General features: G+C 35.8%; 1 protein-coding gene across 1 annotated transcript; it reads right to left on the bottom strand.

The window, feature by feature from the left end:
- Window positions 1-18: 18 nt before the first annotated feature.
- LOC120414528 (uncharacterized) lies at window positions 19-27508 on the bottom strand. Its single transcript, XM_039575736.2, has 6 exons — window positions 26990-27508; window positions 15133-15332; window positions 6142-6404; window positions 5924-6079; window positions 559-619; window positions 19-490 (listed from the first exon to the last, which is right to left on the bottom strand). Exons 1-6 carry the CDS (start codon window positions 27063-27065, stop codon window positions 485-487), a joined length of 762 nt encoding a protein of 253 aa, XP_039431670.1. The 5' UTR covers window positions 27066-27508; the 3' UTR covers window positions 19-484.

The raw sequence follows: 27508 nt of genomic DNA, 5'->3' as shown, positions 1-27508 counted from the left end.
ACAACACAAACGATGATACTCACTTAATATCACAGTCATTATTACAACTTCTTTTTTTCATTGTTTGTTTTTCTTTACTTCTTTGAACAAAACATAATGTAAATTGATCTATTTATTGGTTTATCTGATTCAACTGCAAAGAAAAAGGGGATCGAAGACGGCGACGACGACGATATGTATGCGATTGTGCGTTGTTGGTTTCTACTAAAAACTACGTAAATTGCTATTCTACTAATCTTCTGCAAAAAGGGGAAGCAATTAATATGGCTGAGCAATTTCATTCACTAACAGTTTTGGCAAATCGTAAACACTAATGGCACTTATCACGCACTGTTGCTCTGTTGCTCTGGAGAAATGTCCTTTTTCTTTTGGTTTTGACAAAAAAACTAGAATTTCAAATGCTATCGAAAGCGGTCCAAACGGGTAAATTTAGCGTCGGGTTGTCGGAGTTCTGGATGGCAAGGAAGGTGCCAGTTGATGAGTATTATATCTGGAAAGAGATCAAAATTTAAAATTAGAATAAAATGAAGAGCAAAAAATAGATAAATTTAAACCTACATCGTTGTTAGTGTAATAATCGTCCTCCGTGACCAAACGCTGGCGCATTCCGTAGCGATTTCTGTAAAGAAAAAAAAACTTCATCAGTTAAAATTCTTTAAGAGCAATTCTCTCAGATTTAGGTCATTTGATTTTTTTTTTTGTATTTTTTAATCCGGCTGAAACTTTTCATTAGTTTGTCCATATAATTTTCCTTACAAATTTGGCAGCTGGCCATACAAAAATGATTTATGAAAATTTAAAAATCTGTATCTTTTGAAAGAATTTTTCGATCGATTTGGTGTCTTCGGCAAAGTTGTAGGATAAGGAATACACTGAAAAAAGTGATACACGGTAAATTTTTTTTAATGATTTTGAAATTCACTTTTTTTCACTAAAACTTGAAATGGAAAAAAAACTATTTTTATTTTTTTATTTCCTTATATGTTTAAGGGGACATAAAAAATGCCAACTTTTCAAAAATGTCTAGAACGGGCAAAACATTTTTGATCGAGTTATAATTTTTTGAATCAATACAGATTTTTAACAAAAAAAAAAAAAATATTGATCGCAAACATTTTTTAATTGAGCAATTCTCTACCAAAACCGGAAATGGATTTTATTTGTATTTTTTGATTTGGCTCAAACTTTGTGGGGGCCTTCCCTATACCCAAATATGCTATTTTGTGTCATTGGTTCACCCATACAAGTCTCCATACAATTTTGGCAGCTGTCCATGCAAAAATGGTATGTAAATATTCAAACAGCTGTAACTTTTGAGTGAATTTTTTGATCAATGTGGTGTCTTCGACAAAGTTGTAGGTATTGTTGAGAACTTTTGAGAAAAAAATAGGTACACGTAAAAAAAAATTGAGGATTTTTTTATCAACTTTTTTTTTACTAAAACTCAATTTCCCAAAATACGTATTTTTTGATTTTCGAGATTTTTTGATATGTTTTAGGGGACAAAAATCCGCAACTTTTGAGCCATAGAGAAAAATGGTCACAAAATCTGCCGCAGAGTTATGAATTTTTGAAAAAATAGTGATTTTTGGAAAAAATCGAAGTTTCATGCAAAAACAAGTTTGACATTTTTTTTAATGCAAAATTGAATTTACAATCGAAAAGTACTTTACATATTTTTTGATAAAGGGCTCCGTTTTCTAGATATAGCCACCGAAAGTTTGATTTTAGCGAAATATTTGCAGTTTTTCAATTTTTAAAAATAGTGACCATGAGTGACCTTTTCTAAAAATATATTTTTTGAAAAGTTCAGAAAATTTGCTATAAAATTGTCTAAGAGACATTGAAGATTGGACCTCTGGTTGCTGAGATACAGCGGCTTAAAGAAAAAGAAACACGAAAATTGAAGTTTTCTAAGTCTCACCCAAACAGCCCCTCATTTTCTAATGACGATATCTCAGCAATTAATGGTCCGATTTTCAATGTTAATACATGAAACAATCGTGAAATTTTCCGATCTCTTCGAAAAAAAATATTTTGAAAATTTTAAAATCAAGACTAACATTTTAAAAGGGCAAATATTGAATATTACGCCCATTTAAAATGCTAGTCTTGATTTAAAAATTTTCATAATATTTTTTTCGAAAAGATTGGAAAATTTCACGAATGTTTCATGTGTTAACATTGAAAATCGGACCATTAGTTGTTGAGATATCGTCATTAGAAAATGGTGGGCTGATTGGGTGAGACTTAGAAAACTTCAATTTTCGTGTTTCTTTTTCTTTAAGCCGCTGTATTTCAGCAACCAGAGGTCCAATCTTCAATGTCTCTTAGACAATTTTATAGCAAATTTTCTGAACTTTTCAAAAAATATATTTTTAGAAATGGTCATTCATGGTCACTATTTTTAAAAATTGAAAAACTGCAAATATTTCGCTAAAATCAAACTTTCGGTGGTTATATCTAGAGACCTTTATCAAAAAATATTTAAAGTAGTAAATTCAATTTTGCATTAAAAAATAATGTCAAACTTGTTTTTGCATGAAACTTCGATTTTTTTCCAAAAATCACTATTTTTTCAAAAATTTATAACTCGGCGGCAGATTTTTTGACCATGTTTCTCTATGGCTCAAAAGTTGCGGATTTTTTTCCCCTAAAACATATCAAAAAATCTCGAAAATCAAAAAATACGTATTTTGGGAAATTGAGTTTTAGTGAAAAAAAAGTTGATAAAAAATCCTCAAATTTTTTTTCCGTGTACCTATTTGTTTCTCAATAGTCCTCAACAATACCTACAACTTTGCCGAAGACACCAAATTGATCAGAAAATTCACTCAAAAGTTACAGCTGTTTGAATATTTACATACCATTTTTGTATGGACAGCTGCCAAAATTGTATGGAGACTTGTATGGGTGAACCAATGACGCAAAATAGCATATTTGGTCATAGGGAAGGCCCCCACAAAGTTTGAGTCAAATCAAAAAATACAAAAAATAAAAATGGTCGAAATCGGCCGATTTCGTAGAGAGTTGCTCAAATATGTGTTCTAAGTCTCACCCAAACAACCCACAATTTTCTAATGTCGATATCTCAGAAACTAATGGACCGATTTACAATATTAAAATATGAAACATTCGTGAAATTTTCCGATCTTTTTGAAAACAACAATTTCCTTTTTTTTAAATCAAGACTAACGTTTTAAAAGGGCGTGATATTGAATGTTTGGCCCTTTTCAAATGTTAGTCATGATTTGATTTTTTTTAATATTTCAAAACAAGACAATATTGTGACAAAAAATACAGCGGAATTTGTGAGCAACATGGAAGGCTTCAGAAGTAACATTTAGACTGAAAATGCCATTTAGACTGAAAATGAATGACCGAGAGGTTAAAGCTGCCGGAAATAAATTAATTAACAACAACAATAATCCTCTATACACGGAGTTTACACACACTACCAAACGTTTTGTTTGGTAGTATGTGTGAGTCCTGTGTAAAAAGTGACAGCTCGTCAGTTTTTAGGTTGGCTACATCAAACCAACGGGGTACAAACAAAAAAAGTGTATAAATCTTCTTAATCTTTCCTTGGGTTTTAAAGAGCGTGAAAATTGGTCACTCAAACAAAGTGAGGTTTTTTTTTTTAAAAAAAAAGTATGGTGTCTAGACTCGTTTATCCGAAGTTCGATTATTCGAAGGTTTGTATGGGACTTCGGATAATCAAATCAAGAGCAAAGAAATTGTTTATCTCATTTTTTTTTTGATTTTCTAACTGTTCAACTTGAGTTCTGCAACCCCATGTTAATAAAAATTGAATAGTTGATTGGCTTTTAAATTACAAAATGCATTTTTTCAATATTTAATCGCCGCCATCTTGGATTTAAAAATTCTAAATCACTTTAGCGTACCTCAGGGGTCATCAAAAATAAGACAGCGAAACAAACAGTTTTGTTTTTGAACCTTTCAAGTCATATTGAAAAAATAATTGATAATCTGAATCACATTGGATAAAGATTTGTGGTTGATATAAAACTCAAAGCCCAACAACAAACAAAAAAGTATCCAATTTTAATTGCTTTTAAGCTATCTTAAAACATCTGTTGCTGTTCAGTTTTTAGTTTTGATTACCATCAGTTAGTGGTAATCAACTAAATCTATGATTTAAAGCTTTCAAACTAAATAAATCTAGAGTTTTTTTAAAAGTCATATAAGCTATTGTCTTTCATATGTTTATAGGACCTATTAAAAAAAACTCTTAAAATGTTTTGAAAAAAAAAAAGAGTTTATGATCATTTTTAAAATATTTTAAATCCCGGGAAAATTGGACGCCCTAGATAAAAATTTTATGGTTGAAGGAAGAAGCTTCATCAAAAGAAAATCTTTTGACGTTCATGAAGAGAAAACACGGAAGGGAACATGGCTCTCATCTCTCGCTTAAGAAAAATCAGTTAAAGAAAACTGAAAAAAAAAGTCATCACCGGGACTACTCGGCGGAACATCGATTTTACTTCTACACATGAAAGTGAACCTCGTTGAATTAATGTACGACTCGTGCTGAAAAAATCCTCTTTTTGCAACGTGTTGCATTAACTACAATTTTATTACAATCAAAAGTACATATTTTTAAAAATATTTTTGTTATTTTTTATTTATATTTTTTTATTAATTTTTTTTGTTATTTTATTTTTATTATTTATTTTTATTGGAAAAATATAACCATCAGTTGAAAATTGCAGGTGTATTAGTTGACGCTTTAAACAATCATTTTCATCGATTCGAATTCTTTGTGAGGCTTTATCTCTGAAACTTATTGTCCGATTTTCAAGGTTCCAGAGAAAAAAAAATAGGAAATTTTCTTAGCTTTTCTAACGTATTTTTCACGAGTGCTTTTCCTTCAAGAAGTATTTTTAAAATGCAAAAAAAAAATGAAATCAAAAATGTATTCCTAAACGGTCCCTTTAAAAAAAAACTTTTCGATTGAAAAATTATTTTTTGTTTAGAAAAATATTTTTTTTGTCCAGGTTTTTGATGTTTTTTTCCTGACACATAATGTTTTTCTCGAAAATACTAAAATACTATTTATGGGAATTTTGCTTTTAGTGTTAAAAAGTTAAATAAAAAAATCGTGTTTTTTCCGCGTAACTTTTTTTTTCCCGAAAAGCCCTAACCTACAACTTTGCCGAAGACACCAAATCGATCAGAAAACCCCTTCTCAAGATGTAGGGTTTCATACATTTACTTACCCATTTTGTATGACTAGCCCCAAAATTTTATGATGTAAATATTGTTGTGGACACCGTTCTACTACTGGAGGGTACATTAACACGATAAACAACCGATCGGGATCAGTTGAGTTGTGTTGTTATTCAGAGGAAGTCGAACTCATTGACCTCAGAAATTTTCTAAGGCAATTTAAGTGAAATTTACATTCTCGGTAATAGATCCTGAACATTGTAAATTGTTTCAAGTAATCAGAGTTATTCAAAGGTAACGCTCACAAAAAAATTACTGTAATGACAAAAGTAACTTATTTTTGAATTAAAAACTGGTTTAAATTCGCCTCATTAAAAGTAGTTTTTTTTTTCAAAGTTTTTGGAAATTTCACTTCCAACTGATTCAAAAGTTTTTACTTTTAATACGACTGGATAGTTTCTGGAAATTTTATGATTACTTGTTTGGAAAAACTAATGATTGCATCATCAATGGGATCTTTTGACATGGACAATGTTTCATTTAAGTAAAAAAATACAAAATTAAAAATCGCGAAAACATTTGCGAAATTTGCAAGATTTACTCCGCTTAAAAATTGAGGATTCTTCAGAATTTTCAAAGAAGAATGCGAAACTCAGGGGTAGGCGCCAAAATGAAGTGGATGATAAAAGAAACGAATAAATCATAATATTATTGAGCATCCTTCAATACTTACTCCAATCTGTTGCGATACATGACCATTCCGATGTAAGCTGCGAGCGCCAACACAATTATGGCACCGATCATTATGACCCACACGTGCTCCTGACGCATGGCGGAAACTTCGATCATCGTGTTGTCAATCACAAGCGGGTAATGCTGATCCTTGTCCCTGTTCATCAGGACGAAAATACAATTTTTGAACTGATTCAAGAAAAATCACAAACTAATTACCCAAACTGCTCCTCCAGCCCGTCCTCCCGGTTGGGATCCTCCGGCTGAACCTCCTCCACCTCGTCATTATCGTCGTCATCTTCGGTGCTGTAATCATTGTCATCGTCGTCGTCCTCATTCTCGTCATAGCCACCAACCTGTGACTCTGCCGCCGCATCGGATTGCTTCTGCTTGCTAGTTCCGTTATTACCGTTTGACTCATCGTCATCGACGGCGGCAGCAGCAGTGACTCCGGCTGCCGGCAATTGTTGCACGTTTTGACCCTGGTTAGCGAAAACAAAAATAAACATCATCATTACTGGGAATTGAAAGAAGACATTTTTTTCCCACCCGGAGCAGTCGATGACATTTATGGCAGAGGCTCTCGCTAACCGATCACGACCTAGCTGTCAAACTGCCATAATGGCGGCGACTGCCATAAATTATCCCAAATTACAACTGCTTTCAACGCAAAGGTTACCCAGCCAAAGCAGTTGACCCTTAAATGAGCTCTTCCGCATGAGTCGGTATTATAAGTTAAGGTAAATTAACGATCGCACAGATACTTTTCCCCCCTCTTAATCGACTCCCCCAGTCGTAGTGAAACGAGGAAGATCGCTAGACATTTCACGACCCGACGAGCGTGCCTTTCCATAAACGGATCAGACACGGGGACGCTACCGCAGAGTATAAGGTAAGAGGTTGGTCATTTTGTCGCAAGTAATCTCAAGTCGGTTGTAAATATTGTTATGAACACCGTTCTACCACTGGAGGGTGCATTAACACGATAAACAACCGATCAGGATCAGTAGAGTTGTATTGTTTCAGAGAAAGTCGGACTCATTGACCTCAGAAATTTTCTTAGGCAATTTAAGTGAAATTCACATTCTAAGTATTAGATCATGAACATTGTAAATTGTTTCAAGTAATCAGAGTAATGACAAAAGTAACTTACTTTTGAATTAAAAACGGGTTTAAATTCGCCTCATTTAAACTTTTTTTTTTCAAAGTTTTTGGAAATTTCACTACCAACTGATTCAAAAGTTTTAGCTTTCAATACGACTGGATAGTTTCATTCATTTTGTAGTTCTCGTGTAACAGTGTACGCCAAAGTCTCAATTTATTTAGAGATTTTTACGATCTGCGTTCCCTGAGTTTTTTTACATAGCATAATTGGGTACTAAAGCCCTATGCCAATTTTTATGTACAACGGTAAAAAACACGATTAAAAACCATTTCTGATCACTTTTTTTCATTTTAATGCAAAATTTTTTTTTTGACAAGACAACATTTTTTCGATGGATCAACTATGGTCCCCTTGGAACGACCTGTCAAGTAGGAGCTTTTCTGTCAAGAAGGACCGCGAGGTTAATTTTTCAAAATTGATTTAAAAATCCATTTTAAGCTCTTTATGGTCGTACAAAGGGTCATTGTACTCAGAAAAATAAGCTTTATCGCTGTGAACAATAATATCAGCAATCTAAGCTTCATTTTAGGACCCAATTGAATTTTTATATAATTTTTTGCATCATTAAAATGGACATGTGAAATAAAACATGTAAACGGGAACATATTTGTTTATAACAATTTTGAGATATTTTTGATATCCAGAGTTTTTTTATATAGGTTCTATAAACATAAGAAACACAACAGCTTATAGCGCCTTTTGATAAAAAAAAATCTAGATATGTTTAAAGGAGTCAAAAAAGCATACTTAAATTAAAGATGGTCTGGTCTAAATCTGGTTCTGAAAAAAAGAATATATATTTTTGTAAAAAGTTGAATAAATTGTTTTTAGGTGCAAAATGACTCCACTTTTTAAAATAGCGTTTTCAAGATAAGGATGGATGGAATTTTCAAAAACGCTTCTTTTTTGGTAATTTATTTGTATTTCTTGAATAAATACAGCTAGTGCAGAAAAATAACTTCTTAAAATTTAAATTTTGTTAGAATATTTTTTCTCAGTGTAACCTAATTAACAGTCAGAAACTCTTTATTAAATTTTTAATGTGAAAGGCTCGTACGGAGTTCGGAAGGAACGCAAAACTCCATTTATAAAAAAACGCTCAAGAAAGGTCTAGGAAAGGGTCACAAAAGATTTTTCTCAAGGTCGTAGATGGAGTCTTTCATTCTTGGGATAATGACTGTCAATGATCGTTTTGAATTCAGGGTCCAGAAATAGTAAATTGAATTGAGAAAAATAATCACTACATGCATAATTCTACAAACAACACATAGAAAACCGCTTTTTGATTGATACATTAAGAATCATGATTTGAATGTTTTTCTTAAACAAAGATGGCCGCCAAATGGCCGATCGGGAATGATGCCTTTCAGAACCTTAAGGGGTTACATACATGTAGAAAATCAAAAATTTCATTTTTCAGAAAATTTATTAAATCCACAAAAAGATTATTTCCAATCACTCCTGAAAGTTACATGAAGATATTTTATAATTAAACTGAGAAAGAGATGATTGACGCTCAAAATGTTGCAATGCCCAAAGTGAGCTGTCAAACTTTGTGAGCATTTTTCTCTGAACACAGAGTTGAGTTACGGTTGCCACGATATCTCGAAATGGGCTTGACCAAATTGGCTGAAATTTGAGGTGAAGACTCTCAAGACATATCCCGTGTGCATGACGAAGCCCGATTTTGAAATTTTGCATTTAAAAAAATACAAAAATCAAAAACTGGCGATTTTTTATATGAAAAACATAAAAATATTTTTATCTTTTTTTCAAATAAACTTTTTGTAAATCGGCCTCCGTCATGCACACGGGACTGGTTTAACGCATCTTCACCAACATTTTGAGCCGATTTGGTCAAAGCAGTGTTGAGATATCGTGGCACCCGTTTTGTTAAAATGCTAACTTAACATAGCTATATCTCGGCAACGATACAACCAAATGTCTTCAAATGCCCTGAAAACAGATTTAAAAAAAGTTTAAGTGTGTGCTCAAACCAACCTCTTTCATTTTTGCCGATTTACTTGTATGTATCCCCTTAAGTGGAACGCATGCTGGAAAGAAAAAAGCATTTGACTTTTCTTCGCGCTGTGCTTGTTTACAATTTGTTTTGATAAAATAATAAATCAATTCGGATTTGCTTCTTTGAATCCGACTAAAAATATACAAACATTTAAATGATTTTGTACACGATACAATATCCAGAATTGCCTCATAAGGTCGAATCTCAAAACGCAGAATCTTAAAATGCCGAAATTTAAAAGGTTGGATTTTTATTTTTGCTCAGAACGAAGTAAAACAGGGGAAACATCCATTAACATAATTATTCAATTTTGGGGCTAAAAAATCTAAAATAAAATGAAAAAAAACAAGAAACACAGAAACTTCAGTATAAAAAAATACAAAAATTCAATACATTTGTGATTTAAAAAAATACAATATATTAGAATGGATTCAAAAATTCTTAAAATTAAAAAAAATAATTTAAAATTACAAACATTCTAAAGTTTGAAAAAGTTAAAAATGTTAAGATTCGAAAATTCATAAATTAAAAAAAATATGCATTAAAAATTCAAAATATCGAAATAAAAATTTGAAAAATGGAAAATTCGAAAATAGAAATCACAGAAAATTTTAAATTCAAAAATACAAAAATTTTGAAATTCTTAAATTAGAAAATTGTATGGTTTCAAAATTAAAAGTTTAAAGCATTCAAAAATTCAAAAAATAGAGAGGCTTAAAAAACACGATTTTAAATTTTCTGGAATATGAAATTTTGTGATTCTCTAAATGCATGTAACCCCATATATATAGAGCTATCAACAACGACATTTTTAAAGCAAATCTAGCATTTTAACCTGGGTGCTGAATAGTGGTTCGCAAAACGGCCTCAATTTTGAACTGTCAAAGTGGAACCAATTTACTGTTCGCCAAAAGTAGAGAGTATTGTTATTGATCATTAGGTATTTTATTTTTTTATTTTTCGAAAGAATAAAAAAATGTGGCTTTTGAGAATCTGAAGTAGAAGTCATCAAATTTTAAGAAAGTTGAAGGCGAAGTTGTTTAATGAGGTCGATGCGGTTGTATCCATCCAGAAGCTGTCTTAATAGTTTGATTCCGTTTGTATACCTACTACTTTTTTAACAACTGATTTTGCAAAACTTTTGATAGAAACTTGCTTGCTCACTTCTTATTGAAATTTTTTAAATCAAGACTAGCATTTTAAATGGGCGTAATATTCAATGTTTGGCCCTTTTAAAATGTTAGTCGTGATTTAAAAATTTTCAAAGTAATTTTTTCGAAAAGATCGGAAAATTTCACGAATGTTTCTTGTATTAACATTGATAATCGGACCATTAGTTGCTGAGATATCGTCATTAGAAAATTGTGGGTTATTTTGGTGTTAACACTTCAATTTTCAATTTTCAACTTCAATTTTCGTGTTTCTTTTTCTTAAAGTGGCTCTATCTCAGCAACCCGAGGTCTAATCTTCAATGTCTCTTATTTTTAGAAATGGTCACTTTTGGTTACTATTTTTAAAAATTGAAAAACTGCAAATATTTCGCTAAAATCAAACTTTTGGTGGCTATATCTTGAAGCGGAGCCCTTTATCAAAAAATTTGTAAAGTACTTTTCGATTGCAAATTCAATTTTGCATTGAAAAAAAAATGTCAAACTTGTTTTTGCATGAAACTTCGATTTTTTCCAAAAATCACTATTTTTTCAAAAATTCATGACTCGGCGGCAGATTTTTTGACCATGTTTCTCTATGGCTCAAAAGTTGCGGATTTTTGTCCCCTAAAACATATCAAAAAATCTCGAAAATAAAAAAAAATACGTATTTTGGGAAATTGAGTTTTAGTGAAAAAAAAGTTGATAAAAAAATCTGCAAATTTTTTTCTTCCGTGTACCTATTTTTTCTCAAAAGTCCTCAACAAGACCTACAATTTTGCCGAAGACACCAAATTGATCAGAAAATTCACTCAAAAGTTTCAGCTGTTTGAATATTTACATACGATTTTTGTATGGACCGCAGCCAAAATTGTATGGAGACTTGTATGGGTGAACCAATGACGCAAAATAGCTTATTTGGTCATAGGGAAGGCCCGCACAAAGTTTAAGTCAAATAAAAAAATACAAAAAATAAAAATGGTCGAAATCGGCCGATTTCGTAGAGAGTTGCTCAGATGTAACCAAAGTTTAAGGCTTTATTTTTATTGAAAAGAGTAGAAAATTTTACGACAGTTTTGCATTCTAACATGGTAAATTTAACCAATACATTTCGAGTAATCGGCAGTTGAAAAATGAGGGTTTATAAGGTGACACTGAGAAAAAATAATAATGTAAATTAAACTTTAAAAGGCAACCAGTTGTTTAATTTTCTTTCACTTAATTTTTGTGTAAAATAATTTTCTTTCAATTTCACCCGCCATTTTTCGATTGAATAGAAAACTTCGTATGATTTATGATTTGTGATCGATAATTTCAAAAAACAATCATAAATTTTTCAAAAAAATAAATGGTCCAGTACTAGGTTTTTGCACATCTTAAACTCTAGCTTCAAAAAAAATATTCCTCTAAGCATATACACTCAACCCCCGGTGGTTGGTCACTTTTTCGTTTGACACTTTTTTAGTTTGTACCCCGTTGGTTGGTCAAAGTCAAACTAAAAAGTGACGAACTGTCACATTTTACACGGCGCTTACGAACACTATCAAAGAGCAATTCCAGCCCAAAACAGTAATTTTTTAGGTACTTTTTTCTCGACCCTCTCCGATTTCAATGAAACTTTGTAGACATGTTATCCTAGGCATATATAAGCCATTTTTGAGTATATGGAGCCAGTTACACTCGATAGTGACATTTGAGAAAGGCGTAAGTGTTTTAAATATTTTTGTATTTCGTACACTCAACCCCCGGTGGTTGGTCACTTTTTCGTTTGACACTTTTTTAGTTTGTACCCCGTTGGTTGGTCAAAGTCAAACTAAAAAGTGACGAACTGTCACTTTTTACACGGCGCTCACACACACTATCTAAACAAACGTTCAGTAGTGTGTGTGAACTCCGTGTAAAAGGGGTGTCAAACTAAAAAGTGACCCCGTTCGTTTGACAACAGTTGGTGTCAAACCATCGGGGTTTGAGTGTAATTTAAATATTGATGTATCTCGAAACCGTTGCGTCGTATCAAAAAGTGGTCAAAGATAAACTTGTAGGAAATTTGACGGGCTTTTCGAAAAAAATACACTGAAAGAAAAAAACACTCCACTTTCATGAGATTTTTTGATTTTTAAGTTTAAAAGTCAAATTTGAAGGTGAGCCCACGATTTTTCTTCGTTCAATTTTTTTGTGAAAATAGCCTAAGATGTTACAAAAAGACTCACGAAAAATGCAGGATGGAGCAACTCACCTAAAAAAATACAAAAATCATTTACTGAAACTGTTTTTTTGAAAAGTGCTCTAAACGTCAAAATTTTCAAAATCCGAGTAAGGGAATCAATTCTCCAGACAATTTGACATAAAAGTCTCCATATTGACCATTGTCCTAAGTCCAATCCTTGTGAAGTTACAGCAGTTTTAAAAATAAAAATGTTGAAAAAATAGGTTTTTTGATGGTTTTTGGCAATTTCTATATGACAGAATTGATTTTTCAGTCTCGAAAGTATTTTTACCGGAAAGCTCGTCCAATTTCCCATAAGTTTGTCTTTGACCACATTTCAATTGGATGTATGGGCTTACAGATATAAGCTAATTTACTATCCAAGTTACTATACTACACTGAAAAAATATTGTTTTCAGTTATGAGCAATCGAAAAAAATGTAATTAGCTTATATCTGTAAGCCCATACATCCAATTGAAATGTGGTCAAAGGCAAACTTATGGGAAATTGGACGAGCTTTCCGGTAAAAATATTTTCGAGACTGAAAAATCAATTCTGTCATATAGAAATTGCCAAAAACCATCAAAAAACCTATTTTTTCAACATTTTTATTTTTAAAACTGCTGTAACTTCACAAGGATTGGACTTAGGACAATGGTCAATATGGAGACTTTTATGTCAAATTGTCTGGAGAATCGATTCCCGTATTCGGTTTTTGAAAATTTTGACGTTTAGAGCACTTTTCAAAAAAACAGTTTCAGTAAATGATTTTTGTATTTTTTTAGGTGAGTTGCTCCATCCTGCATTTTTCGTGAGTCTTTTTGTAACATCTTAGGCTATTTTCACAAAAATTTTGAACGAAGAAAAATCGTGGGCTCACCTTCAAATTTGACTTTTAAACTTAAAAATCAAAAAATCTCATGAAAGTGGAGTGTTTTTTTCTTTCAGTGTATTTTTTTCGAAAAGCCCGTCAAATTTCCTACAAGTTTATCTTTGACCACTTTTTGATACGACGCAACGGTTTCGAGATACATCAATATTTAAATTACGAAATACAAACATATTTAAAACACTTACGCCCTTCTCAAATGTCACTATCGAGTGTAACTGGCTCCATATACACAAAAATGGCTTATATATGCCTAGGATAACATGTCTACAAAGTTTCATTGAAATCGGAGAGGGTCGGGTACAACCGATACCCTATTTGACATGGAATTGCTCCAAAGCAAACATTTGGTAGAGTGTGTGAACTCCGTGTGGAAGGGGTGTCAAAGTAAAAAGTTACCCCGTTCGTTTGACAACAGTTGGTGTCAAACCATCGAGATTTTAAGATTTTAACAAAAAACGAAAATTAGTATAAATTCCTAGAATAAATAAGTCCTTATCATTTTTCCATTTTTGCCGAGTATTTCTGTTCATAATCTACAATTTTGCCCAAGACATTAATTTGATCAGATTTTCGAACATCCATGAAAAGTGTATACCGCAAAAAGAATAAAGAACCAACTGGCAAAGTCAGATCCCTTAAAAGAGTAAATATGCTCATTGGGAATATTGACCGGTAGGGGATGGGTTTCGACTAGCGGCGGGCTGGGTTTCCAATCCAGAGGTCGTGAGATCGATTCTCGTACCGGGATGATGAAGTTTTTTTAAAAAAAATTTAACATTCAGACCGGAAATATCTCCACAATGACTGCATCTCAGAGTTGTCCCTTAGGTTTTGAGCTGATGACAAATGCTGCACAAATTTTCGCCACTCGCCGTGCCACATAACCGACTCGGAACCGCCTGCGGACAAAATTCAATCAATCATATTTATTCACCGGGCCCCGGTTTTAGCGAGATCGGACTGTGCATAACAAATAGCACGTACAGTAGATACGCATCAGCGCGGGGACTGGGTCAGAGAGTTCGCCAGCACTTTCTTCGCAGAGTATAACCCTCAGCGCCTAAATCTTTTGAACTTTCTTCAAAATAAAGATTTCACAAGTTGCCATAACGGCCGTCGCGCTCGCCATTATGGCAAACTCATTTGACAGCTCTAAAAATTGAGGTTATGTCGCGTTCTGACAGCTGAGGGCTACCGCGTTCAACGGTGCTCGTGCCCTCAGGATCCCGAGTCCAAGTGTCCAGTTCACGGTTCGCGCGAGACCACCGTCCGTATAATGGTTCTCGGGCCCGACTCTGTCTCAGTTTGTGCCGCCGCTCGCGCGTAATTGTCCAATTAGGTTCAATATTATACACAGAGTGGGGAGGAAGAAGAAGAATGTCGCCGAGATGATCCTCCCTTTCCTGGAAGGAGCCACGCCGCGTCTTGAGTCGCAAAAGTGAAGCGGTTTTCGCATGGTTCTGGTCGAGCGGGGAGGAAGGGGGGCTACACATAAGTAAATTATTCTGTTTACATCGTCATTTTATAGCGACTTTCCTTGCGCGAGATGATCGGTCAAGTCGTCGTAACCACGCGAATGTTTACACAATAAATCAAGGTTTTGCCGAGTGTGATTGTCACGTGTCATTGAATGTTATTTTATCCAGGCACTGCTAAGTGATAACAAAAATATTGCAGATGCCATCTGTCAAAGTAGCCCTCAACTGTCAAAGACGCACTCAACTGTCACCTTAAAGGAAACTCATCGGTCATTTTGACAGTTTTGACAGACTAACCTCCTTTTCGCTCGTTTTTGCAGCAGGTTGTTCCGTTTCGGCCTCGGCTCGACTTTGCAGGATCTTGAGGGCGGTTTCGTTTTCCACAACCTTGTACCCGCTGCCGTCCTTGGGGAAGATCAGTGGAGGTATTGAGGGCTCGCCGGCATCGGGACCACTGGTACTGGAAAGGGCTCCGGGGGGTGCGCAGTGAACTTGTTCTGTGAAATAAAAAGTGAAAAATTCCAAAGTTTAGAAATTCAGTTCTGAAAAAAATACAAGTTTCGTGACTCCCTGCTTCAGGAATGAACCTGCTATTGGGTCTTCAATTGACAAAGTTGGAGTCTAATATTATGCAACAACGTGGATGTCCGATAGTTATAGGTATCTACATGGTTGCTCTGGCTGGTTGTGTTACGGCAATTAATAATTCATCGTTTTCTTGTGAGGAAGAAAATTGCAACGCAGCGATTATCACCTCTCCATTTAAAGAGATGAAAAGTTGATGAAAAATAAGAGTGTCTCATGTTCAGATGAAGACTTCATTTTCTGTTTCTAATTTAATTGATTTTAAGCTAATTGAAAAAATAGTATACAGTTTGTTCAACGTATCTCGTAAACATTAAAAAATATTTAAAAAAAAAACTTCAAAATCACGTCTAACATTTAAAAAGGGCTTCAAAGTAATTATTTTGACCTAATATGAAACTCATAGAACTGCTTTCAATCAAAATATACCTCCAAAGTCAATCAAATCCGCTGCTCAACGAATGTGACCGCCTTAATTTTCAATTTTGCAGCTGAGTTGATAAAAATAACTATGTTGCACGCAATAGATAGATTCAAAAAGCCTCCAAGTCCAGGTCGTCCAGGTGTGCACAGAAACTAGTTTGCTATTTTCGTTTCGCACAACCCTCCAGGGCAAAATCAACCGCGGTGACCGACGACGACGACGACAGGCCGTTTTCAATATTTTCGCTATAAAATTTGCTGCTGCTGTTGCCTGTTTTTTGTTGATGTTCGTTCGATTGAGCAGATAAATTTGGATCCTGCTGGAGCCGGCTTTTGGCTGCTGACTGCTGCTGCATAATATCGTTTCACAGTTTAGCGCACTAATTGATATAAATTCGACTTCTCTTCTCGCAGGCATCCATATTTCTTGCTTTGAAAATGAAAACGGTTAAATTTGCTCGCTGAATGATAGATTTGTGCTAACAAAGAGCAGCTTAATAACTTTTGTTCATTTAAGTAAATTCAATTTTAGCAAATAAGGACCTGGATTTGTTCTCCCCTAATTTTTTAGCATTTGAAAATAAACTTATTATCTTGTTAATTCGTATATTATAATCACATCAGGATCTTTGTTGTTTTATGATTTTATCATAAAAAACATTACTTAATAGGGAGTGGCCGTGGCTGACTGGTTATGGTGTTCGCTTTGTAAGCGAATAGTTCTGGGTTCGATGCCCATCTGCTCCCAAAGAGAAAAAAAACATTACTTAATCCACCTTTAGGTGGTTGGTGCCTTCCTCTCATTTATAGAGTGATTACAATCCCCTAAAGTGTCCACATGGTTTATGGATCTCCCCTAACGTGATCGCAGCACCTAAGAGGTTCTTATAAAAAAAAAGTGACGAGTAAAAAAATAGACTTCCTACAGACTTTTTGTCAAGATTATACAGACACCGCCTTTCAGGAAAATAGCATCCCTCTACAAGGCTTTTTTCGTGGCGATCAGACCCGACAATTTGAGGTTATGTAAATTCAGACCATTTTTTAAACTGCTTGTAATATTAGATAGGTACGTCAGATCTTGAAAATTCTTAATCCACAAGAAAGGTATTCTCATATGCTTTCTAAAAATACATAACATGTGAGGGTTTCATGAAAAAACCACCCTTTTTACCATAATTTTAATTTAATATGAAACAGTTTTTTTAACATAACTTTTTAAATACATGATACAACTGCATGAATTTAAATAGCAAGTTAGGAGACGTTAAGACGGATCGATTAAAACCTTTCCGGCCAAAATCGGTTGAGCCTGTGACGAGATATTCCAGTGACATTGATTTGGTACACATGTCTACATACAGCCAAACACACAGACATTTGCTCAGCTGGTGATTCTGAGTCGATATGTACAAATGTAGGTAGGCCTAGGAGGTCTGATTGAAAAGTTCATTTTCCGAGTGATTTTATAGCCTTTCCTAAGTAAGGTGAGGAATAGCGTGGTTCACGTTTCTATGAAAAAGACAAAAGTTGTTATTTTGTCTTGCATCAACCGGAATTTCGTTCTTTTATGTTCCCAGAAGCACTCCTGAAAATTTGAGCCCATTTGGTAAGGTCTAGGAGCTCCAGTTTTAATTTGAAATTTATATGGGATTTTGATTTATTTTCCATGGGAAACTATCTTTTTTTACATTGTATTAGGATTTTTTTTTATAAATCGATGAAATGACTTGATTCTTATAGTAGGAGATAGGTTTTGAACTGGGGAACAACTTTGTAGAACATACCAACATGCTAGGAAGTGACCCTTTAAAGATACATATACTTTTAGATGGTGGCTTTTGAAGTAAAGCCCCTTCAAAAGCCACCATCTAAAAGTATCTGTATCTTTAAAGGGTCACTTCCTAGCATGTTGGTATGTTCTACAAAGTTGTTCCCCAGTTCAAAACCTATCTCCTACTATAAGAATCAAGTCATTTCATCGATTTATAAAAAAAAATCCTAATACAATGTAAAAAAGATAGTTTCCCATGGAAAATAAATCAAAATCCCATATAAATTTCAAATTAAAACTGGAGCTCCTAGACCTTACCAAATGGGCTCAAATTTTCAGGAGTGCAAATGCAAGACAAAATAACAACTTTTGTCTTTTTCATAGAAACGTGAACCACGCTAGTGAGGAAGGCAAAAAGGAAGATTTCCCTTTACAATATATTCTATAACATTCAGGTACAAACTTTGGCATGTCTTATATATGGCACCATTGAAGAAGGGCTCTTTTCCGACATGTTGGTAGGGTGAAACAAAATATGTCTAGAGCAACTTTGTTGTAAAGATTTTTATATCGATGTTATATGATTTTTATTCAGAAAAGTTGTTGAAAATCAATGAATTTTGGAATGGATCAATTTTGAAAAAATGCAATTTGTTATTTAAAAGGCAATAAACTATTCAAATTTGATAAAAATGAGGGTCGCAGAACTCGAATTTAATGTTTAAAACAAGAAAAAGAAGAAAAAAACGAAAAAAATGTTGTTCGTGATTTGATTCTCCGAGGTCTCATACAAACTTTCGGAAAATTGAAACTTCGGATAATCGAGTCTGGACTGTATTAGGGTGACAAGAAAAAATGAAAATTTTGGAAAATCGGCTCGATTCTTTACGTACAAATAAGATACTGTTCTAAGTTTGAGCCAAATCGGTTAAGGGTCAAGGGTCGCTTTTTATCGCTGAAGTTTGTATGGCAAACTAGAAAAATAATTATTTGGAAAATAAAAAAAAAATCGAAATTCCACCAAAACGTGGCGTTATGTGTCGGATCATTGACAAACAACTTTGTCGAAGTTCGCAAAAATATCTGAGTTAACCCTGATGAGTTATTAACGATTTAAAGAAGACGTTTTTGCATGACAATTTTGTTTTCATCAACTTCAACGGTAAAAAGCGACACTTCACCATGAACCGACGTTTTTCAAAAACGTACCATGGGATTTGAACACACCCTGATGTTGATTTTTTGTATTGTCACGATATTGTATATTATTTTCATGATAAATTTTAGAGTTTTCTTTAAAGGTCCAATAAACTATTGTCTTTTAGCGTCGTTGCGCCAAATGTGGTACCGATGCGCACATCACATCCCAGTGCATCCAAGATTCGCTGGTGAAGTGCCTCAACTGCAACGGTGAGCACTCGTCAACCGACCGAAAGTGCCCCAAGAGAGCTGAGTTCGTGAAAATTCGGCAGCAAGCATCGACGAAGAGTCAGCCTCAGCGTCGTAGAACTCCTCCAGCCCTGGTGGAGGAAAATTTTCCACCTCTTCAACCGCGACGCCAGGTCCCAAACTTGGCACCGTTGCCGTTGGATCCCAGGAAGAGAGCTGAGGTGAATCATCCACGGCCGGGTTCCAGCCAGGAGCCGAGACCGCCACCACCGGGCTTCAGCCAGGAGCCAAGACCAACCCAAGAACCAGCAGTTGAGGAAAATGGTAATGATCTTTACACCTCAACCGAACTCCTCAATATTTTCAAACAGATGTCCGCTGCACTGCGTGGATGCAAAACCAAGACCCAGCAGATTGAAGTGCTGACCTCGTTCGTCATCCAGTATGGATCGTAGGTCCCTCAAGCTGCTGAATTGGAACGCTTGCTCCATTAGGAGGAAGAATTTAGAGCTGGTGGATTTTCTTCGCGAGAAGGAGATCGACGTAGCTGCCATCACGGAAACTCATCTGAAGCCCGGTGAAAAAGTTTATCTGCAAAACTACAAGATCGCGACGCAGCTCGATAGGACCACCTCTGGAGGAGGAGGTGTGCTTGTCGCTGTTCATCGTGATCTCAATCCACGCCGGCTGCCACACTTTAAGCTGGACATCATCGAGGCCGTTGGAGTGGAAATTCCCACTTCGGTTGGCCCAGTACTCTTCATTGCTGCATACTGTCCACGTCAGGTGAATGCCAGAGATGGTTCAGCAGCAAAACTGAAGAACGATATCCAGAAGCTGACACGGCGGAGCGCAAAGTACATCATCGCTGGTGACCTCAACGCGAAGCATGAAGTTTGGGGCAACAGCAGGAGGAATCGGAACGGAGTGATTCTGCACAACGATCTGCAAAACGGATACTACAACGTTGTGAGTCCGGATCGTCCAACGAGGGTGGCTCGGTCTGGGAATCACTCAATCATCGACTTCTTCATTACCAATATGGCTGAGAACGTGGCTCATCCTGAGGTGTTTGAAGAGTTGAGTTCTGATCACTATCCGGTGGTTGTGGAGGTTGGAGCATCCGTTACTCCGCAGCGGCAACCAACCCGGAAAGATTACCACAACGTTGACTGGCAGCAGTTTCAGCAAGTGGTAGACAGCAACATCGACTATGATCAACACCCGGAAACTTCTGCCGATATTGATCGTTCGCTGGAGGTGATCCAGCAGGCTATCAACCAAGCAGAGGCTGCCAACGTTCGAGAGGTTCCTGTTAATTTTAAGGTAACTGATATTGACGTAGATACTAAACACTTGATTAGACTTAGGAATGTTTATAGGAGACAATATCAACGGACTGGGGACTATGACAAAAAGATTTCAGTGAACAATTTGAACAAAATCATACAAGACCGACTTGACAATATCAGAAATCAAGAATTTTCAAAACATGTAAGCCAGCTTGGGAATTATTCAAAACCATTTTGGAAACTTTCAAAAGTTCTTAAAAACAAACCAAAGCCTATTCCTCCTCTTATTGTTGAGGATTCTCGTTTGATTACATCCGAGGAAAAGGCAAATGCACTTGGGCTTCATTTTGTTAGTTCACATAATCTTGGCGCTTCCATGACCAGCCGTAAAGAGACATCAGTTGCCAATAGTATTTCAACAATCAATGACTCTACCTTTGAATTTCCAGCAGATTCCCATGTTTCTGGTGAGGAAGTCAAAGTTGCAGTTAAACAAATGAAAAATATGAAAGCTCCAGGCTTTGATAACATTTTTAATCTAGTGTTGAAAAAACAGAGTGATCAGTTCTTTCAACATCTAGCCAATATTTTCAATAAATGTTTGCAACTTGGTTACTTCCCCACCAATTGGAAACTGGGCAAAGTCATACCAATTTTGAAGCCTCAAAAAGATCCAACATCGCCAACAAGTTATCGTCCCATTAGTCTTTTGAGTAGTCTGTCCAAACTCTTTGAGAAAGTCATCTATTCAAGGCTTTTGGATTTTACCAACGATAATAATATAATTTTGAATGAGCAGTTTGGCTTCCGAAAGGGGCATAATACTGCTCATCAGCTTACGAGAGTAACTAAAATCATCAAGCAGAACAAGCTTGAGTCTAAATCAACTGCTATGGCTTTGTTGGATGTTGAGAAGGCTTTTGACAATGTTTGGCATGATGGTTTGATACATAAACTGTATTTATACGGTTTTCCAATGTATCTTATCAAAATTATCCAGCACTATCTTTCGGAGAGATCGTTCAGGGTTTTTCTGAATGGGATTGCTTCTGGATTATTCAACATTGATGCTGGGGTTCCCCAAGGAAGTATTCTTGGCCCACTTCTGTACAATATTTTTACATCTGATTTGCCTACTCTTCCTGGTAATGGTGTGTTGTCACTTTTTGCTGATGACACTGCCGTTATTTATAAGGGTAAAATAACCAGATATTTAGTCGGCCGTCTTCAGAAGGGTCTTGACGTTCTTTCCGAATACTTTGGCGACTGGAAAATTCGCATAAATGCAGCCAAAACTCAAACCATCATTTTTCCACTTTCCAAATCGGCCAGATTTGCCCCAAAGGATGATGTTTTGATTAAAATGAATGATGTTTCGATACCCTGGTCAAAGGAAGTTGTCTATTTAGGTCTCATACTTGACTCGAAACTTTTGTTTCGGCAGCATGTAGACAAAATATTGAACAAGTGCAGCATTCTCATCAGGTGTTTGTATCCTTTAATTAACAGAAAATCAAAGCTTTCTTTGAAAAATAAGTTAGCTGTTTACAAACAAATAATTTACCCCGTTATTGAGTATGCAGTACCTGTTTGGGAGTGTTGCGCTAGAACTCATAAATTGAAGCTCCAGCGTGTCCAAAACAAGGTACTCAAAATGGTTTTGAATGTTCCTGGCTGGACAAGATCAAGTGAGGTTCATGAATTAGCAGAAGTAAAAACGTTGGATCAGAAGATTCAAGAGAAATGTTTGAAATTCAGGGAAAAATGTGCTATTTCTGAATACCCCTTGATTCAAGGATTGGTTTAGTTTATGGTAGGATTAAGTTAGTTTTAGGTTAGGTTATGTTTTCTTAACATTTTTTTTCCTCATTGTACCTAGTGTTACAAAAATGATAAATCATATACTTTTAAAGTTATAAAAATGAACAGTGTTTAAATCACGAAAAGCAAACTAAAGCTGAAGAGCCACAGCTGACCACTTATTATGTAAACCAAATGTAATTATTATAAGAAAGATTCAATAAAGTATATTTAATTCAAAAAAAAAAAAAATACTATTGTCTTTTATATGTTTATAGGATATTGCCAAAAAAAAAAACTCTAGAATTGTACAAAGAAATAATTTCTATTGGGCTCCGATTTTTCGAAAAAAAAATGACAAACTTTGAAGGTCTGTACCGAGCTCCAGTGTGCTCCAAATTTCATTTTTATATATACCAAAAGATGCGCAAGGATCTGGCCTACACGCCAATGATGTTGAAAATAAACGCCTCAGTGGCCAAAATGCTTAAAAAGTGACATTTTTGAAAAAAAAAACTTTTTCACGGGTTAAATCCTATTCAAAATTCAAATGCAAAGCGTCAGCTCCTGTTACGTCCAATCAAGCTCATATTTTGGATTTGGGCTTAGTATGCCCACCGGAACAAACCCTTGAATGCCCGCCAAAAAGTCATTTTTGTTACACTCTAATGTACATGATTGCATCGATTTTCAGCAAATTTTCTGAAGAAAATTCCTATGAAATCGAGAAAAAAAAATCTTATAATAAAGGTTCAAATATTTCGAAAAAGTGCAGAAAATCAAATAAAAAACAAAATTTAATGCCTGATTTAAAAAAATTCAAAACAGAAAGTTACGCAAAATGCATTATACATCATTACATTTATGCTAATATTAATTTTTTTCAAAATATCAATGAATTTATGAAAATAGATTTTTTTTTAAACTTCTACATCTTTTACCACAGTTCGATTATCCAAAGGTTTGTATGAGACTTCGAATAATCGAATAACCAACAAAAAAAAAGTTTGAGTATTTTTGCCTTCCTGACGTTACTGAGGAAAGGCTTCATGTATACCTATCGACTCAGAATCAAATTCTGACCAAATGTCTGTGTGTGTGGTGGGATGTTGATCAAAAAATTGTCACTCGATTATCTAGACATTGGCGTCATTCGATCCATCTTGGGGTCCCATAAGTCGCTATTAAAAATTATGCAGTTTAGTTAAGTACTTCAAAAGTTATGCTAAAAATACGATTTTAACAAAAGTCCGGAAGATTATAAAAAGGGTGGTTTTTGTAAGAAAACCCGTCATGCTATGCATTTTCAGCAAGGTATTTAAAAGACCTTTCCAACGCGAACATTGAAGATCTGACAATTCTATCAAAAATTATAAACACTTAAGTGTTATTTACGCACTTTTTGGATTTTGGATAGCACCCTTTAAATGTGAGGAAGGCGCCAACCACTAAGGGTGGATTAAGTAACGTTTTTTTTTTATTTTCTTACTGCGACTTCATTTTAGTCAAATTTGAATAGTTGATTGCCTATTAAATTACAAGACAACATTTCATCACTTCCCTTTTTGGCCGCCACCTTGGATTTAAATTTTTTAAATCACTTTTGAGTAGTTTAGGGGGAGTACTTAAGCTCGACAATCAAAAATAAGACAGCGATTTCTTTTTTTGTGATTCTATTATCCGAGGATTCGATTATCCGAAGTGAAATTTGTCCAAGTCCTTCGGATAATCCAGTCTGGACTGTATTTGTTATGGAACTCTTAATTCAATAGTCTTTTCCTGAGCTTTTTGTGGCAAAATATTCGGCATAAGTTTCTGAACAAAACGTTGAACCGGATTTTTTTTCAAACTGTCAAATTGAGGCATGTTTAGTTACCGTAATCTGGGGTGAATCGGGACTACAGTCTGAATAGGGACAGCAGTTTTTAGAGCTCTTAAAGCTTTTAAATTTGGAAATGGATGTACACATTTTGTTGGTCTGAGTCTGTTCTAACCGAAACCAACCAGAAAAATCACAATATTGTGCTCCAACATGGTTAAAACCTATCCCGCCGTCCGACATGGAGGATTTTTGAAACCCGACAAACAAATCGCAGCAAACTGGGGGTTGCTGGGGAAAATTCTGAAAAGTCCTTGTCAAATTTTGTTTTGTTTTCTTTTGAAAAGGACGTGGTTTTCGGAGTTCTGCTTTTGATCAGTGGCGATGATATGACCCGATTGAGAAACGGAGTTTGTGGTTCCGAATGGTGTGCGAGGCTAAAGGTGAGAACAAGATTGTCCGTTCGACGCAGTGGTGAACGCAGAACGCTGTGCCAGTTCGATTTTTCCATCAACTGTCAGTCGAACAATCTGCAGGGGTTGCTTTGTTCAATGGTCGATGACTGGCAGGCTATGACGACAGGCGCAAAATTTTGCGTTTGCGTTCAGGCCTGACGGACAATCTTGTTCTTACCTTAACGCCTTGTTCGCTTCCGGTGGACCAAGAAGTGAAAACGACTCGAAAGAATTCGTTAAGTTTTCAGAAGCAAAACTGAAGCAGAAGATGGAACATAAATATTTGAAATTTGTTTTTTTTTTTCTAAATAGAGAATCTGTCGAATTTTGGGCTAATTGTTCCTGATATGGTTGATTAAGGCTGGTACAAATTTAATTCAAAATTTGTGTCTCAACCAACATCCCCCCCCCTTCCACCCTAGTTTAGAATAATTTTTAGCATGTTTGGGTTGATTTGATGTTGAATTTTTGTAAATTTTTGATTGTTATTGTTGCAAAACGTATTTTTTTTTTTTTGCTGCCATTTTTATGTTCGTCAAATCTTACTTTTTTTTGAAAACTAATAATTGCATAACAACTGAACTAGTGTACAATGCATTTTAAAACACTTTTTCATGCAAATATTGAAACTATGGCTTGTTTCAATATTCATATTTTCATAGTTTTTTTGGAATATCAACCCCCCCCCCCTCCCCCCCCCCCCCTTACACCCAGAGCCGCCAAAGAACAATAACCTTGACAAATATTTGCATCGGCCTAATAAGACAAAAAATTGTAAGTCTTACATAGGTATCTCAATTTTAATAATTATCATTTTTTGAATCTATACTTTTGATGTTTTGATTTCTACGAGTTGTTAATTCAAATTTAGTTAGAACAATAGTCTGCGATCAGCAGAGAAGCGAGTCAGACGTGCGTCCCTCACAAACCAAAAAAGTGCAAAAAATGCCTCACGGCAAGAAAAAGAGGCGGTCCTCACCAGCAGGGTCGGCAGATTTGAAGAAGCTAAAGAATGTCGAAGCGCTACCTGCAAAGCCAGGCAGTTTGAGCAAGGACGCTCAAAAATTCGTCTGGAAACCAGTTCGCTACCCTTCCTGTGGACGTGAGCGAGAAGGAAGAATTTGAACGACGGGAAAAGTTGCCACCCATTTTTGTGAAAACATCGTCATCGGATTCGGTGCGAAAGTGGCTGACCGGATTTATCAAATCTGGTGCTTTACGAGCTTCCATTCGCTTGTGTGCTGATGGGCTCAAAATTCTGCTACCTACCAGAAAGGATTACAACTACGTTCGGGATTTCCTGAACAACACAAAGATTGAATACTACAGCCATGACGATCCAGGTAAACGCCCCATGAAACAGGTCCTCCGAGGCCTGTACGACATGGATGTGAGTGTGCTGAAAGAAGAGCTCAAAACTCTTAAGTTGAACGTGCTTGAAGTCTTCAAGATGACGAGACACAACAAGGACATCAAGTATCGTGATCAACTGTACCTGGTTCATCTCGAGAAAGGATCGACAACGCCGTCTGAGCTGAAGGCAGTTCGGGCAATTTTCAACATCATCGTGACTTGGGAACGTTATCGTCCAGTGCACCGTGACGTGACACAGTGTTCGAACTGTTTGCAGTTTGGACATGGTGGAAGGAACTGTTTCATCAAGAGTCGTTGTGCAACCTGCGGAGGTGAGCACAATACTCAAGCTTGCAACACAATCAACGAGATCATCGAAGCCAAATGCTTCAATTGTGGCGGCGACCATTCTACCAAGAATCGAAGCTGCCCAAAACGTGCTGAGTTTGTGAAAATTCGGCAGCAAGCGACGACGAGGCACCAACCAAATCGTCGCAAAACACCACCAACTTTCACGGACGTGGATTTTCCTGCTTTGGCGTCACCTGGAGCAGGATCTGTTCGAGTGGTTCCAAATCTGCAGCCATTGCCGTTGAATCAGCGGCAAAGAGTTGCAGAGAATACAACACCTCCAGGCTTCAGTCAGCAACCGAGGGAAAACCAACCAACATCAACGGGTGAAGGCAGTAGTGACCTGTTTTCACCACAAGAACTTCTGAACATTTTCATCGAGATGACAACAACTCTGCGTGGGTGCAAAACTCGCCAGGAACAAGTAAGAACTCTTGGAGCATTCATCTTAAAATACAGTTCGTAGTTTACTCGTTCTAGTGATTTTGAATATTTCAATGAATTTGCTTTTTTATTTTAGTTTAATTAGGATTAGTTGTTAAAGTGATTTTTTTTTCTTTTTTACCCAAATGTATTCGATTCAATGCAAAAATGTAAAACAATTTGAAGTAAATAAATGAATGTGAACAGTTAATAAAAAAACGAAAAATATAACAAAAATGAAGAGCATGTAGCCATACCACTTAGAATGTAAATCAAATGTAATTATTATAAGAAAGTTCAATAAAGACATATTTAATTTCAAAAAAAAAAAAACGTCTCCCTCGGATATCCCAAAATCACAATTTGTTGTTAATCTCCAAAACGTGTCGCACACATCTCTCGTCAGAACCAGTTTTCTGTAGGTATCTCCGAAAAAAAACAACAAATAATTCTAGCATCACCCCACGAACGGTTCCACCCCAAAGCTTACCGGATCTGATCACGACGAAAAGCAGGACGGCGGACAGCGACAACCGCAAGTTGATACCACGACTGCTGACCTTCATCTCTCTGTCGATCTTTCAATCGTTGATTGGCTACAAAGTTGCGTCGAGACTTGCTTGCTGCGCGGAGTGGTTCAAATTTTCGCACCTCAACTTCTTGTTTCTTTTTTTTTTTTTGCACCGTTTGAACTGAACTTATCACTTTGAGTAACACGCGCGCGCCCGCCTTCAATATCCGAACCCCCAACTCTCACTCGCAATCGCTGCACTGCTCTGCCCTCGTCGGTGGCCAAACAAACACTAATCGTCCGCGGTCCGGGCTTCGATTCGCACACAAAGTCGTCGTCTTAGTCACCGTTTTGTTCAAGTCTCTCTCGGCGTTGATGTCTCAAGTGTCCAGGACTACATTCTTGCCGGGGGGAACTTCCACGGCGTAGAACTTCTTCAACACGAGAGGTGTAGAATTCCCCCTGAACTCGGCGAAATTCTACGCGCGTTGGATGAGT

Source organism: Culex pipiens, chromosome 1, assembly GCF_016801865.2.
Source record: "Culex pipiens pallens isolate TS chromosome 1, TS_CPP_V2, whole genome shotgun sequence".
Lineage (NCBI taxonomy): Eukaryota > Metazoa > Arthropoda > Insecta > Diptera > Culicidae > Culex > Culex pipiens.
This window is presented reverse-complemented; position numbering and strand designations above follow the sequence as displayed.